General features: G+C 40.1%; 1 protein-coding gene across 1 annotated transcript in view; it reads right to left on the bottom strand.

The window, feature by feature from the left end:
* The window catches only part of LOC146004349 (uncharacterized), an 89,720-nt gene extending 80,581 nt beyond the window's left edge, over nt 1-9,139 (bottom strand). The window contains exon 1 of the mRNA XM_083143137.1: nt 9,000-9,139. Within this exon, the coding sequence (XP_082999263.1) occupies nt 9,000-9,032 (33 nt within the window). The 5' untranslated portion in view covers nt 9,033-9,139. The remainder of the gene's footprint in view (nt 1-8,999) is intronic.
* Nucleotides 9,140-15,144: the final 6,005 nt, after the last annotated feature.

Raw genomic sequence — 15,144 nt, 5'->3', positions numbered from 1 at the left:
TCTGCCGCACCTCCTTCTGTCATGATTATTCACTGAAATCATTCTTAATCATCTGCTAGTGGATCATCCAGGATTTTCCTTCTACGTTGCGATTTACCACTCATAAATAAAGGGGCGAGGTGGAAGAGTTCCCCCTTTGGCTTCTGAATCTCCCTTCTGCTTGCTAATTTTTTGTGCTTGGGGTGATGTATAATATCCTGATGTTTCCAGAGTAGTTGCTGGAAAACTCCAACTAGAAACTATTTTTCATATACCACGCTGATATACAGTGCGTCCAATTCCTTGCGAGGCCGAGAGATCGGGAGAAGTGTGGCAGGCGGTGCTAGCGGAGATGAAGACATTTTCGACCAGTAACATCCCACGTATTTTTATGGCCATATCTCTAGCATGCAGATATTTATATTACAAAACGAGCACTAACCTGTGTTATAACCTGTACGGTTTTAATTTTAGTAGCTTAGTGGCTGTATGTGCTGATGATTTTGACACACCCACCTCCTGTGAAACACGGCGTAGAGATTTGTTTGGAGAGCGTTCTAACGCTGCTCCAATTTCGTCGAGTTTTTCTTCGGTTAGAATCCGTCGTTTTTGCTTAGGGGTTCTAAAATTTAACGACCCAGTTTCTCGTAATGTAAGGAGAAGACGTCTAACCGTCTCTCTACCTGGAGGTGAAACGCCAGGGAATTTCTGTGCAAATTGCCTACACACGTCTCGACACGAGTCTGTTTTCACGAAGTGTCATACATAAAAATTCTTTGTTCGAACGAGAACTTTGCGGCTGGCATTTCAATCGCCTCACTTACACACAACACACACACACTGCAATTACACAAAGAAGTAGCATGGCAAGTAACCAAAAACCACACTCTTTCACAAAGTACGAAATTAACACGCTCAGGTTCAAAGTCTGTTCCTCCCTCCATTCGCAGCTCTGTCCAGGGCACCTGTAGTCGCGAAGGAAAAAACAACTCAAGCTCGGGGCGTTCAGATTGCAAACAATGCTCACGAAAACAATTGACTTTTAACTGTTTAGTCTGCAACGTAATCTTGATACAGTGTTGCACATTCGAAACCTCCAAACGATTCCGAGCGAAGCAAAACGCTTTCGAGGGTAAATTTAAGCGGAACGTTACTGGTCAAAAATGTCGGCATCTCCGCTAGCGCCGCCCGCCACACTTCTCCCGATCTCTCGGCCTTGCAAGAAATTGGACGCACGGTATATATGGATCCAAGGGGAAGTAAGAGAAAGAAAGAAAGAGGGTGGGAGAGAGAGAGAGAGAGAGAGAGAAAGAAAAAGAAAGAAAAAGAGAAAGGGTGGGGGTGATTTGTTTGTGTCGGTAAACCCGGTTTGGTTGAGCTTCTTGATAGCCGTTACATAGGCGTAGTAGACTCTCCCTCCCTCCCTCTCTCTCTCTCTCTCTCTCTCTCTCTCTCTCTCTCTCGGGGTATGTGTTTACGCATATACATATGTATATAGTGGAAACCTGATTTTAAGTATCCGAATTTTACATTTTCTTATTAGAATTTTCACCTCGGTCCCCTGAAAAACATAAAATCGAGGTTCAGCTGTACATCAATAATCAGTGTCCCTTGTGCTATGTACGATTGCCACAAAGTATAGAACCAATGGACGTATTGTTTTCTGATTACACGTGAGTTACGGCACTACCGGGTGGACGAGAGGTAAGAAGGGCCCGAGTACAAGGAGATATCCGGAAAGATTAATAAGCCAAAGTAGAGTTCGAAAATTGCTTTAAAATTTCGCGACATATGACATGTTTCTCGGCGCTAGATTGGGAGAAAGAGCCCTGTAGACGGTCGCTCCACCTCCATCCCACGGACTTTGCTGTATAGAAAATTTTGAAGTCTATCATCTTCGGAAAAGCATAATCACCGCAGCTTCTCTGGATCCACACATTACGAAGAACATTCAACGAAACGTGGGAACACGTTTTGCATTAGGAAAAGTGGTGTTTATAACTTTGCTATTTGGTTCCACACTCTATGCCTCCCTGTATGGGTGAGTACTTGCCTGTACGTTCATCTAAGCCGAGAAACAGCCTAGGTACGGAGATTTTGTGGAGTTTTTCTAACCTATCAAAACAACCTATCTTCTTATTAGTCTGTATTCATAATGTTTGAATCAAGTTCTATTTAACAAATTCCCTCAAGAATCTGCATATCTTCTGTTTTACAGTGTGAGTGTATATATTTTTTACGTTTCGATATAAAATAATACGAAAATATTTATTCTGAGTGGTACTTTATATTCCTTGAATTTTTTTCGGAAAGTAAATCTTTTCGATAAATGAGCCGTGAATGGCCAAGCTATATATTCTATTATAAATTATAAAGGGTGTTCCGTATAGGACGCCGAATTTGAATCGAGTGCTATTTTTTTGTTTCGAGGTTGGCAGACCTGTTCTTACCAATGTTGGTATCTGTTATCCTGACGATTAATGTAGCCTCAATTGTTTTGAATCGTTTGGTGTGTTTACGATTGAGCAACGTGTTCGACGAATACCAGGAATGGCCGGCCGGTCATGTGATCTTACACCCTGTGATTTCTTCTTATTGGGGTTTGTGAAATCACAGGTGTACACCAACAAACCACGAACTCTTTTGGAACTGAAGGCGGAAATCATACGGATGATTGGAGGCATCGGGACAGACATCTGCGACAGGGTTATCAATATTTTTGTGGAGCGTATAAATGCATGCAGACTCAGTAGCGGTAGACATATGCCTGACATTGTCTTTCATATCTAAATGGGAGATGTTATTGCTTACATATATGTGAAATATAACTATTTTCATGATATTTTCCATATTTTTATTTAATTTTCTAATTCGGCGTCCTATACGGAACACCCTATATAATGCTAAAACTCTCCGTGTAACGAGAATTGCATCCACGTTTAAAAAACACTATTCACGAACGTTTTTCTCATGGCGTAGTATACGGCTTGTAATGAAGGGGTTCAGATTCTATCCCGGGTAGATTCAGTCCAGATTAGCCTATCTGCGCGCCAAGTAAACTTAAAACAAACAAATTTGGACAAGTAGCATACAGGATACGGAGTCTAATTCTCTATCCACACATACATGGTCTCTGTGGACATAAAAGGATGCTTGCGTCACATATATTGGAGTTGGATTTCAAAGGATTCTAAATTGCATGAATGCGTGTACATGGTATTAAATGTATGCGTAAACTGTAAACTACACAACTGCCACATCCACCTGAATTTTAGCCTCTATTCTTGTCTTCCCAACTTGATATTTCCAGCCAAAATATGCAACACATTCGTGAAGCATGCTCTGCGTGCGTGCATGTTTGCATTTATTGACAGGCATGATGTGAAATAATCTTTGCAATTTGTAGTATTACAAGCCACGCAAGTTATTTCCCACAACTTTTCTTGTTTTCTTGCATTCTTCTCATCATACGCTGGAAGTCAGTGCAACAACATGCAATTGATCAACTTGATCCAAGTTGTCTGCCTAATTGGCATTTTCTCCTTCGAGATTTGGCCTGGATGTTAATTTGGATATTAGTATTGTAAAATTAAATGTTATAGGATTATAAAAGATTGATTATTATATTATGAACACATCAGCACACAGGCTATTTTTGCCAGTCAGGCAATACGGGCACAATCCCCTTAACTAAAAGAAAATTGAAGACAGGCACCTAACAAGGAATTGAAATATGTCTATTCTAAACTTCCTTACTGAATTTTTAAAAATAATACATTCATAACTCAAAATAACTTAACGCTGTAGAACATTACTCATACAGCTATCAGTGAAAATCTTTTCGTGCCGGATAATTACTCTCAAGAATATAATTACTAATGACCATACCAAAGTCCATGCGTAGATCTTACAACGTGAAATTACTAGAGCAGAGATCTCTAATTAGGATTTAAATAAAACTGCGTTTCTTCGTAGAGAGTAAGGGCCTCCCCGATGGCGCAGTGGTAGCGTCGCTGCCTTGTAATCAAGGGGTCCCGGGTTCGATACCCGGTGGAGGCACAAGTGGTTCGGATTCCACTTTAAACTGTAGGTCCAGTCCCGATTAGCCTTACTGTGCATAAAGTGGACTTAAAACACCAAATCAATCAATCAATCAATCGTAGAGAGTAGAGTAAAATTCAACGTATCTTCGCAATTCTTATCTGCATCCTATACGTTCTTGCTTCCATAGGAGTGTGCAGACCCTCTGATTAGTGGGAGGAGGGGCAAAAGCTTTGATGAAACTTCCGTGGCACTAATGTTCTTTGCCCCCTCTTTTATTTCCCCTCTCTGTGGTTCGGAGACTAATTTACATATATACATATATGATCAAAACTACTACACATAATTTATTCATTTCCAACAGTGACGACGGTAAATAGGGCTGTGGGGGACAAAGCAGTTGCTCCCTTACACTTTTGCCACATTTTGCCCCCGCAGCATGACCTCTTAATGCTAAGCTTTGTCTACCAAGAAAAAGTAAACTGTCCTTGTCCCTCTCTTCACTTTTGTCACCCAATTGCGGCTACTGATTTCCAATGTATGGGCAATTTATTCTTCAAACCCATATAAGTAACACAATTACCGAATAGTGCGTGCAGGGTGTTAATAACATGAAATTATGTATGTTATTCTACATACTCTGCAGTTGTTTCCGTTTATCTGACGAATGTGCAATACTTTTACAAAGCTTATTGGTAGATATTCCTCCCCTCCCCTCACTCAGCGCAACGTATCATTTCTTCAAAAACATTCCTTTAGTGGAACATCTCTTCATGCATTACTCTTATTGTCAATATCTTTCTAAGTCACACACAAGTGTTACAAAAATTATGATTAGACTAAGGATAATTGTTGCAATTTAGCACAATAAATGAATGACTAGTTTTGAAATATGTATGTAAACACTTGTACCTTCATAATTTCTGGATACTTCTTATGATCACTTCGGATGTATCACGCTTGTCCTTCTACTCGTACTCTTCCACGATTGTAACTTAGCTACGTTTCACAACGCCACGCATGTCCCTCACTGTTTTCTTGACTCCCAAGTACACTGAGGCAGTCACGATTGGATCCGGTATTACAATCGTTGCGCCATAGTTTTTCCTCGAAAGGCAACTAACTTTTACAAGTTTTCCAAATATCTAGAAGCAGGATGTTTGCTTATTCGGTAGCCGAGCGCGTTGAATGTTCAACTCACGACTTCGTCTTGTAAGGGTTTAGGTTCGTTGCTGGATCACAGATTGGTTTCTCACCGTGTTTGCTCTGTCACCTATTCTTTGGGAACAACTTTAAATAACCCAATTGCAAACATACTGACAAATGAAGGGTCAGGTGTAAAACATGGTAAGTTACAGTTTGGTTATTTCACAGTTCATTAAGAAATAATGTTATTATAAGCTATACTGTAGATAATTTGTTTTCATGTTGTGTTTACCAATTTCGGAAGGCTTCACACTGAGTCCAATGCAAATTGTACGATATAGCAATTTGACTCGAAAATGGAAGAATATCACATTTTACTTTGTAACTAAAAAATGACCAAAATGTCTCTTACCATGTTTTAAACCCGAGCCCTTCAAATATCAACTTGTGTCCTACGTGTTACTATTTTATCAGATTAAAAATCTATCATGAAAGAGGTTATAATTGATAAGATATATTTTGATATAACAAACGTTATCCTGCATGGATTCAGTGGCGTACGATCGAGGTGTAAGTACGCGTACATTGCCCCCCATCCTTTTTAGGAGTGCGGTATCATCCTTGATCCGAATCGTACCCCTGAACCTCCCTCAAATAATCTGAAACGCGGAAGAATCTGCCTTGTAAAGAATCTAGATTTTAATAGCTAATGCTAATAGTTTATTTTGTCTACCGTAAATCTATTCTACTATAGTATGATTCTGATTACTTAACTTGATCTGTGTTCTCGAGAGTGCAAGACGACGAAATGAAACGTATAGTATATCTTGAAAATAGCGATTTTAGGGAATATTGCTTTTCTTATTGGCTACAAATGTTGGCAACTTTTAAGTAATTTAAAAAACTGAGAGCTATTTGATTTGAAGAGACCAATGTTTCTTATCAAGTCATTGAAGATATTATGTTGATATCTTCTAAAGACTGATTGATTTCTCTTGCACAATTACAGGCCAGCGTGATATCCAAGAGGTGGATGAAGGAAGGTCCGAGGAAACATATTCATTAACAATTTCTTAACATTCATTAATTATCCAATCGATTTCAAAATTGCCCCCTTACTAGTTACGAAATTTTCAAGTTTTTAAAATGTTTATAACATAAATCATCACCATCTAAGCGAGTAATGATTGTCAGTCACAGATCTCAGTAATGTTTCCATTAATTCATATGGAAAATAGGTAAAATCAGCAAAGTCCTGGTCACAATAGCAAACTTTGAGTGAAATAATAGCGAGATTCTAAACTTTTGAGACGTAAGGAACCACGAAATAACGCACACTGAACGGGAACATAGAAGAAATACTTTTCGTTTACAAGTTAATTCGGCACAGCTCGACATTTGAGCGTTTGAACTATTAAAGCTTTGTGTGCAATAAAGAACTGCAAAATACATACTGTAAATGCAGTTGCGTGCCCAGGATTTTCGAAAGAGGGGGGTTACGTATACTTTGTCTTGGTAGTCAGCCCTCATATTTTCCTACCTTTGACGTTCTTCTTTTAGGAATACTGGGCCAAAGGGGGCGGGGTTATAACCCCCGCCAAACCCCCCTTGGGCACGCCACTGTGTGAATGAATGACCAATCTAAACACAAAACGGCAAAAAATGTTGGAAAGGTTTTCTGGTTCTTCAAGGGAAACGGGCTACCATTACGTTCAGCAATGTCTTGAAGGCTCAGCTAAAAATACGACTTTCGCCAACTTCCGAGTCGCGTTCCTAACGAATTCACAATTCCGCTCTGATTCGCTCACTATCAGTGGCGGATGTAGAACAATTTCAAGGGATAGTAAAATTCATTTCCTACAGTCCCTTGCTAAAGCTCTCGCCCGACATATCGTCACTGGCAAAAATATACCGGGTGGTCCAAACGTCCCGGAACGGTCACAAATCGTGAGAAATACACATCTAATCGGAAAACGAAAAAAAAAAACGTGTTTAATAAGTGAAAGAAAGCTATTCAATGATATCACACTTGATACCCTACCTCCGCCCCCTGGGGGTGGGGCGGGGGCAACTGTGAAATTTTAAATGGAAACCCCGATTTTGTATTGTAGAATCGAAAAGTGTTTTTTTGTTTTGTTTTTTTGGGGGGAGCGGAAATTTAAAATCATATCATTGATTGAATTTCAGTGAAAATATTGGAACATTTCGCGACACCCCTGTAAGCCAACCGCGGCGCATACTTTAAGAACCACTGCTTGAGGGAAAAGTACAACAAAATATGAATCTGCCGAAAAGTAATTTTTAACGATTATGTACCTGTGGCAAGGTTCTTTTTTCTTGAATGGTGGTGCTATTTTAAGGTACAGCAAAGATTTTCAACATACACGTGCATTCGCGGATTTAGCGAGAGGGGCACTGTGACACTTGTAGTTCCCAAAAGGGATGACTAAATATTATACAAAGTATAGATAGCATTATATTATAACGAAGGAAAATGTGTTCCAGCAATTATGTTCCAGCCAATCTACGTAAAAATCGATGTATGTGTGTACATGTGTGTGTGTGTTTGCTCCGGCATAACTCTAAAACGCCTGGAGCGATTTCAACCAAACTTGGTTCACATATCACTTGCAATCTTGAAAGAAATACTGTGGGGGTATGACACCCCTGGCACTCCTAGAGGGGTGGGGGTGGGAAGGGGGTGACATGTAAAAATAATCGAAAACGACCGATATTAGTGTGGAATCCATAGTCTTCGGGATCGCTAAGATGAATAGTGACACTCCCAATGCCGTTCAACTCCATGTTCATTTTACACTATAGTAAGAATTCATTATTTTCCTGTCTAATAGAAAATTGGTAAAAATTAATACCCGAGCAACGCCGGGCAATCACCTAGTACAAGAATAAAACAAAGTTGAGCATAAATGCATTAATCGAGACTATATCGTATTAAACCCCTCTATGCAGGATAACATAATAATAGCAATAATAAAAGTTTATGTAACCCTGCTGCCCTGGGAAAAAGTCCTGCGGGCGCACTTGATCTCAGGGGAACACTATTTAGCTAGTACACCTAAAAGCAAAAAAGCAATGAGTCTCAACACGAAGAGGAACCGTCATTTTCATGAGAGAGTAGACGAAGGTCAGAACATAGATATACCAGAGATCAGCTGATCTCAACCTCAGTAAGACCGCAGCCTGATAAATGGTCAGATCGCAACAATGCTACTCGTAAATACTTTTCCTGCTTTTTAAAACCCTAAACATAAATTAATATGCACCCTTGAAATATGGTATCATCATAATGAGTTAAGTGCCTCGTCGTGCTGTCGTCGCCTTGTAATAAAAAGGTCTAGCTTTCGATACCCGGTTGGAGCACATAATTCTTCGGATTGTTGTCCAATTCCGATTAACCTAACTGTGCATAATGTGGGCTTAGAACAAAATCTCAGTAAGGAGTAATAGTTCCATTATGCATAGGACAGGCTTATTGACAAATATACAATTAGTTTAAATTAGTTGTCAACCACTTGGGCGCTACGACGCCAGGGATCCCGGGTTCGAATCCCGGCCTGGGCAAGGATGTTTGCGAGTGTACATTCATAAATTTCATCATGTTATCACTCATCGCCATCTTCGCAAATTAGCCAAAAGTGGCACAAAAAGCGAAGTAAAATAAAGCAAATCAATAAATAAATCACCCACTGGGTGTGATGAATTCTTGTAGTTTCCTCGCCCATTAAACACTTAAGATATGCCAAATCGAACTGTCACTCACAAACACCAAGTACACACCCACCGAATTAAAGATTTTGGATGGTCGGACTCACCTTGTACGTCGAGCTCTCTTCGTGTTCGGACATGGGACGGACTAACAAACTATACGTGAACGCACAGCGACACGGAGCGAACGCACAGCGCTACTCACACTCACACACACGCACACCTTCTCCGACGGCCAGCTCGTCACTTTCTGCGGCTCGCACCGGTGAGATCTCCTCTACTTTCCTTGTGAAGGCGGCGTTGTCAGACTTCTGCTCTTTCCTCGCGGAAGCGCTTTTACCATGGCTTTTCCTGTCACGTTACGATCACCCGCCCCCTCCTCAAAAAGAGTATTCAATTAATTATCGTTTGTGTGCTTAAAGCATTTTCGCTCTTCAAGTTATTTGCTCATGCTTTTGTCTCAACTTCAAGTTACATTCAAGTGCAAAAGCCGACCTCTGTGACAGAGTGGCTAGCAAAACGGGCCCCACGACGCCAGAGGTCCCAGGTTCCATTGATTGATTTGGTTTATTTTACTTTACTTCGGGAACCTGTAGGTCCAGTCCCGATTAGCCTTACTGTGCATAAAGTGGATTTAAAACACCAACTCAAACAAACAAAAGGGAAGAACCTCCACCCGCATACATTCGAGGGATATGTGCTTTAAATAAATCAGGACCAGTGGCGTAAATAGCACTCTCGCAACCCCCGCGGTGCGGGAGGGGGGCATACGGTCTTCGGGGGCGCAGTAAGAATGATAATTAATCACTAGAAAAGTAGAAAGTGAATTACCAGATTAGAAGAATACCTTAATGAGCTGTATAGTTCATGTCATCGACATGTAGACGACAGGCAAGAAAATGCTCTGGCAACGTTGACTTTCAACCTTGCAACGAGATTTTCAAATAATTTGACATGAAGGCCAAAAGACAAAATCCGATATTACCACTTGCTTTTCAATACCTTCATTTACTACCATTTCTCGTATCAATGGTTCACTTGCCGTTGGTCTACTTGACGCGTCCGTCGCTATAATGTGGTTGGTAATTTTGTTATTTTTCAGAAAAATTGTGTTCCTTGCAACATTGCTGTGCATTCTTTCACCGCAAAGAAATGATGTGATGTTGAGTTGCCATCATGCAGGCCGCAAACCGGGCTCTTTTGAACGACTGCAGCGCCGAAACGACGCACCAACGATAAGAATGTTACTCAGACAAGTTGTCTGTTTTGATGTTCTCTATACCTATCTATGGTCCGTGGGCACCATTCTAATGACAACTTCTTCTTTTTTTTTTCAGATTTTGTTGTATTAACCTTTCGTACCAGTTTTTACATTGATTCAAATTACATGTAGACTATGTATTTTCATATTTGTATACATCTAATTAATGTAGGCTGTAGAAAGAAAAGCGCACAAGCCCGACCCTGTGGCCGAGTGGTTAGCACATCGCGCCGCGACGCCAAGGGTCCCGGGTTCGAATCCCGGTCGGGCTTGGTTGTTTGTGAATGTCCATTCATCAATTTCATCATTTCATCACTCATCCCCATCTTCGCAAATTAGCCAAGAGGCACAAAACGCGAAGTAAAATAAACTAAATCAAATCAAAAGAAAAGCGCACAACTGAAATTTCGGGGGGGGGGGGGCGCAGAGTTTGTTAGTTACGTTACTAACCAGGACGTCAGTTGTTTGAATTTAATCGGTTCCCTCGTCTTTTAAATCAAGGGGTCCCGGGTTCGATACCCAGTGGAAGAACATAGTGGTTCGGATTCCACTTTAAACTGTAGGTCCAGTCCCGAATAGCCTTACTGTGCATAAAGTGGACTTAAAATACCAACTCAAACCAAACCAAACCCTCGTCTTTTAATGTTCATATTTTTTTATTTATTATTTGTAATATACAACTATATGTAATATACTAGCAAACGAAACATATATAATACATAATATAAAGGTGATCGAAGTAGTACATAGTGTAGACCCATTCTGGTGCCCAGAACAGGCCTTGTGCGTGAGCTTATTAGTCTTAATATATTGAGAGTGTAATAAAGATAAGTGTCTATAGATTGTTATTGTAATGAAGCGTCTATTTTGATTTAATGATATTTTAGTGCTTGGTTACCCATTTATTGAGGGGCATTCCACGTGAAAGTATCCCTGAACCTCAATTGTTTTAAATTAAATGCACTGCTGTAACTTTATCCTATCTTGTGAGTGAACAATCTAAAATTGTATTTTGGATAAAAAATCAAGTAATATACATAATTTAGTTAGAAAGTGGAAGGTATTTTTCATATTGTTAGTTTATTTAATATTTTTCATTTACTTGTGTTTTGTATTGTGTTCCACCCGTCACACCAGAAAACAATTAATTTCTCCTATAACTGTTACATTTCTCCCTCAACTACACTAGAATATTAAAAGATCAATGGAATACCCCATAAATATTCTGGGATCCAGAAGAGTTGTTTAGATTCAATGACATATATGGTGCTGTGAAGTGAGTGTAGAAGGGGGTGATGGAATGTTGTTGTGGAAGGTTGCGTATGTTGGCATGCGATTTGGCATGCATGCATGAAGAGACAAACAGCCAGGACCAGCCCTGGACTCGAACCCAAGACCTCTGTAGTCGTAGGGAGATGTGCTAATCACTTTGCCACGGAGGCCGGCGTCCCAGGTTTGAATCCTGACCTTGGTATGTGTGTCATTTGTGATTGTCCCTTCATCATCATTCATCATTCATCACTCATCCTCATCTTCGCAATTAGCCATTGTGGCAGGAAAGTGAAGTAAAATAAGTAAATTCATCAACTCAAGTGCATACCTCCCCCTCCCCGATGGCGTAGTGGTAACAGTCGTCACCTTGTAATGAAGGGGTCCTGAATTCGATACCCGGCGGAGATACATTACGATTACACAGTGGTTTCGATTCCACTTTAAACTGTAGGTCCAGTCCGGATTAGACTATGTGTGCAGTAAATGAACTTCAAGAGTAAGATGGGTAACTGGAATTTGCTACTATATGCATATGAAGGCTAATCGAGACTGGACCTACAGTTTAAAGCGGAATCCGAACCACTGTGTAATGTGCTCAGAACCCTAAACCCTAGCATGCCTAACCTAACAACGAGAACATTTATCGTGACGTCAGTAGATAAGTCGTTGTCGGCTGATCAACGCTTATGATGCGTAGCTGCTTTATGGCTTTCGAAACCGAATATTTTCTAATGACTGTGAAGGAAACATATGACTTATATAGTATCATAAGTGATCGCGAACATATTCGCTTAGTTTGTCTGATGATGTTTCATAGTAAATAAATACATTTGGTTTGTATGAATGTTTCATAAATAAAGATATAAAAATTCTGATCCTTATAGGGGTCTAAACCACGACATGGTCCCTTGCAGTCTGTCAGTTTATCCCAAGGCAAATTCAATCATTTAAGCTCCTCTTTCCCATAGAAGAACAGCTAGATTGAAGAGTTCACCTGAACACGTGACTGTTGAATACTTGACCTTGGCAGTTGAAAGCCACTCCCGCAAAGGCAACGGACAGGAGGAAGTTTTCATTCACATAGTTTGTAACAAGGAAACAAACATTCCATGGAACGTGACGTCGAATTCACCGAAAACCAATTCATACGATAAGTTATCCGAGACGTTACCTGCGTAGAATAATGTGGATGGTTTTTGATTGATTGATTGATTGATTTGATGTTTTAAGTCCACTTTATGCACAGTAAGGCTAATCAGGACTGGACCTACAGTTTATAGTAGGATCCAAACCATTGTGTGCATTCATCGGGTATCGAACCCGGTACCACTCGAGTCCCCGGATTCAAATTTCGGACTGTTCCTGGGCGTTCTTTGTAAGTGTCTCTTCATCAATTTAACCACTCATTATCGTATTCGCAGTTAGGCAAAAGCGAAGAAAAGCGATGTAAGATAAACCAAGTCAAGTCAAGTCAAATATATAAGGTCTACACAGTACCAGTGCCTACACATGCAGCATCGGAATGTTTTACATACACAGACACACACACACACACACACACACATATTTATACAGAGAGAGAGAGAGAGAGAGAGAGAGAGAGAGAGAGAGAGAGAGTTTCGCCTGAAGTGTGAAAAATAAGCAACCGGAGGGGGAATATCTCTATACCTCACCTCTTCAAATAGGTTATTGATGTTTATTTTGAACAGAAAATTTTATCTCAACCTTATGTATAACTTTGAAATATCCACCACTAACGTTACCAATAAGTAATCTTGCTTCTAATATTTTAAAACGCTGGATGCGGATTTATATCTGTCTGGTCATCGTTCTTCTCCATCGTCACGATTGTCCACGTCACCTCATATGTGGGGAGGACAACCAAGATGCGTCACTAATTTTCTTGTAATCACTCCTCCTCCATCCCATACACAAAAACGTAGTAACCAGTGGCGGAGATTAGAGGAGGCAGTTTCCCCCTCACTTTGTTCGAACCTTTTGCACCTCTTAATAGTAAGCCTTCTATATCAAAATAAAGTAAACTGTCCTTGCCCTTCCCCGGTTTTGGCATACAATTGCCGTCACTGGCAATTCCATTTGTCACACTGCGGACATAAGGGCCCAGCTTCGTTTGCTGTTAAAATGACGTTAGTAACTTCCACACCACATTTACTATGAGATCACTCTCGGTTTGACTCTCCATAAAGAGGACTTCATGGAAACCTAATAAGTTTCATCCACCGTTGGCTTTGCTCATGGAATAAAATCAGAACACACTACGCATGTTCGAATTAGTTAATTATGTTTAATCGTTGTGTGTATATCTGGACGATAGTGACCATGTCGATTTGATATAGCCTTTTTTCTTTGATTTCAGGAGCATGAGCACATTTAGAAAATTTTCTTAGAAGGGTCAAATCTGAAATTATGTGTTGATGGGGATGTATGTTCTCGTTGTACTTACAGGTTACTAAAATTGAGAAAGGTGTTAATGTACATGAAAAAAGGGAAAGAAATTTGTAAGAAAGATATTGAGGAAACAGACCTACAGATGTAACAAAGGGAGAAGGGAAGGAGTGGGATGGAAATGAAGGTCGCAGCGCCACCAAAGAAAAGAGAAATGAGGAAATATCACCATCAAAAATGTAAAAATAAAGTACTATATGTATGTTTCTTTTCAATAATTCAAACAGTTAATTATCCAACACACATACTTGACAGCTCTTTCCTAAGTGCAATATCAGTGATTTTTAGGTAAATAATTGTAGTTACTGAGTAATGCTGTTTGTTTCTAATAATAACATCTACAACCTGGGTACGTCTTGACTTTACAACTTGGACCAAGCTTCTTTTCTCACCATCTCAAAATTATTCTTATGGTGCGAGAGTTCATCCAGTCGGTTACTTGTATCTACTATATCTACAATCCATCTATATATAAAACGAGGAGAGTGGCGCGTGAATGACGCAATAACATCTGCTGATGTTACTCACAACTTAAGTATTTAATTTCAGTGGTTTTCTTCTTGAGAATATTAACAGTGTGTTTTATAACAAAACAATTTTTAATTTCAGCACTTGTTGTAAATATCGAGGCTTATCAGAAACTAAAAAAAACAAAACAAGTAGTCTCGAGTAACAGTCACATTCTCTGAACGAGTAATAGTTTCAAGAAATATTTTCCTTCTGCAACGCAAACAAAAACAAAGTTTCAGGCAGTGGCGCAACCACAGGGGGCATGGGGCATTGCCCCTCCAACCTTCGAAGGAAGTCAAATCTAAGGGGGCCAAGGGGGGCAAACATTGACGGCTAAGGACACCTGCAGGGGGGCAGAGAGGAGCATTGCCCCCTTTGATTTCAAATTTTATGAAAATAAAAGAACATTTCGTAAAATTTTCTTGCTCGTTTCGCTCGCCAGGCCTCCTTTTTCTCAGTTTCGTCAAGTTCTGAGCCGTACCTATGTGGCGGCTCTAGTCAACCATGTGCGCTGAATGATCTAAATGGAAAAACGTTGTGAAAGAGAGAATGTCTTGGCACCCCGTCATATTATTTGCGCCCTATTAGGGGCAAATAGAAGGGGGGAAAGGGGGTGCAAACATTGACGGCCAAGGGCACCTGCAAGGGCACGCAGAGTAGAAATTGCCCCGTTCGATTTCAAATTTTAAAATTAAAATACATTTCGTAAAATTTTCTTCTTCGCTCGCAAAGCCCACTTTTCT

The sequence above is a fragment of the Lepisma saccharinum genome, chromosome 21 (genome assembly GCF_977018435.1).
Source record: "Lepisma saccharinum chromosome 21, izLepSacc3.1, whole genome shotgun sequence".
Lineage (NCBI taxonomy): Eukaryota > Metazoa > Arthropoda > Insecta > Zygentoma > Lepismatidae > Lepisma > Lepisma saccharinum.
Note: the sequence above shows the minus strand (reverse complement) of the source record. Positions and strands in the feature narration are given on the sequence as shown.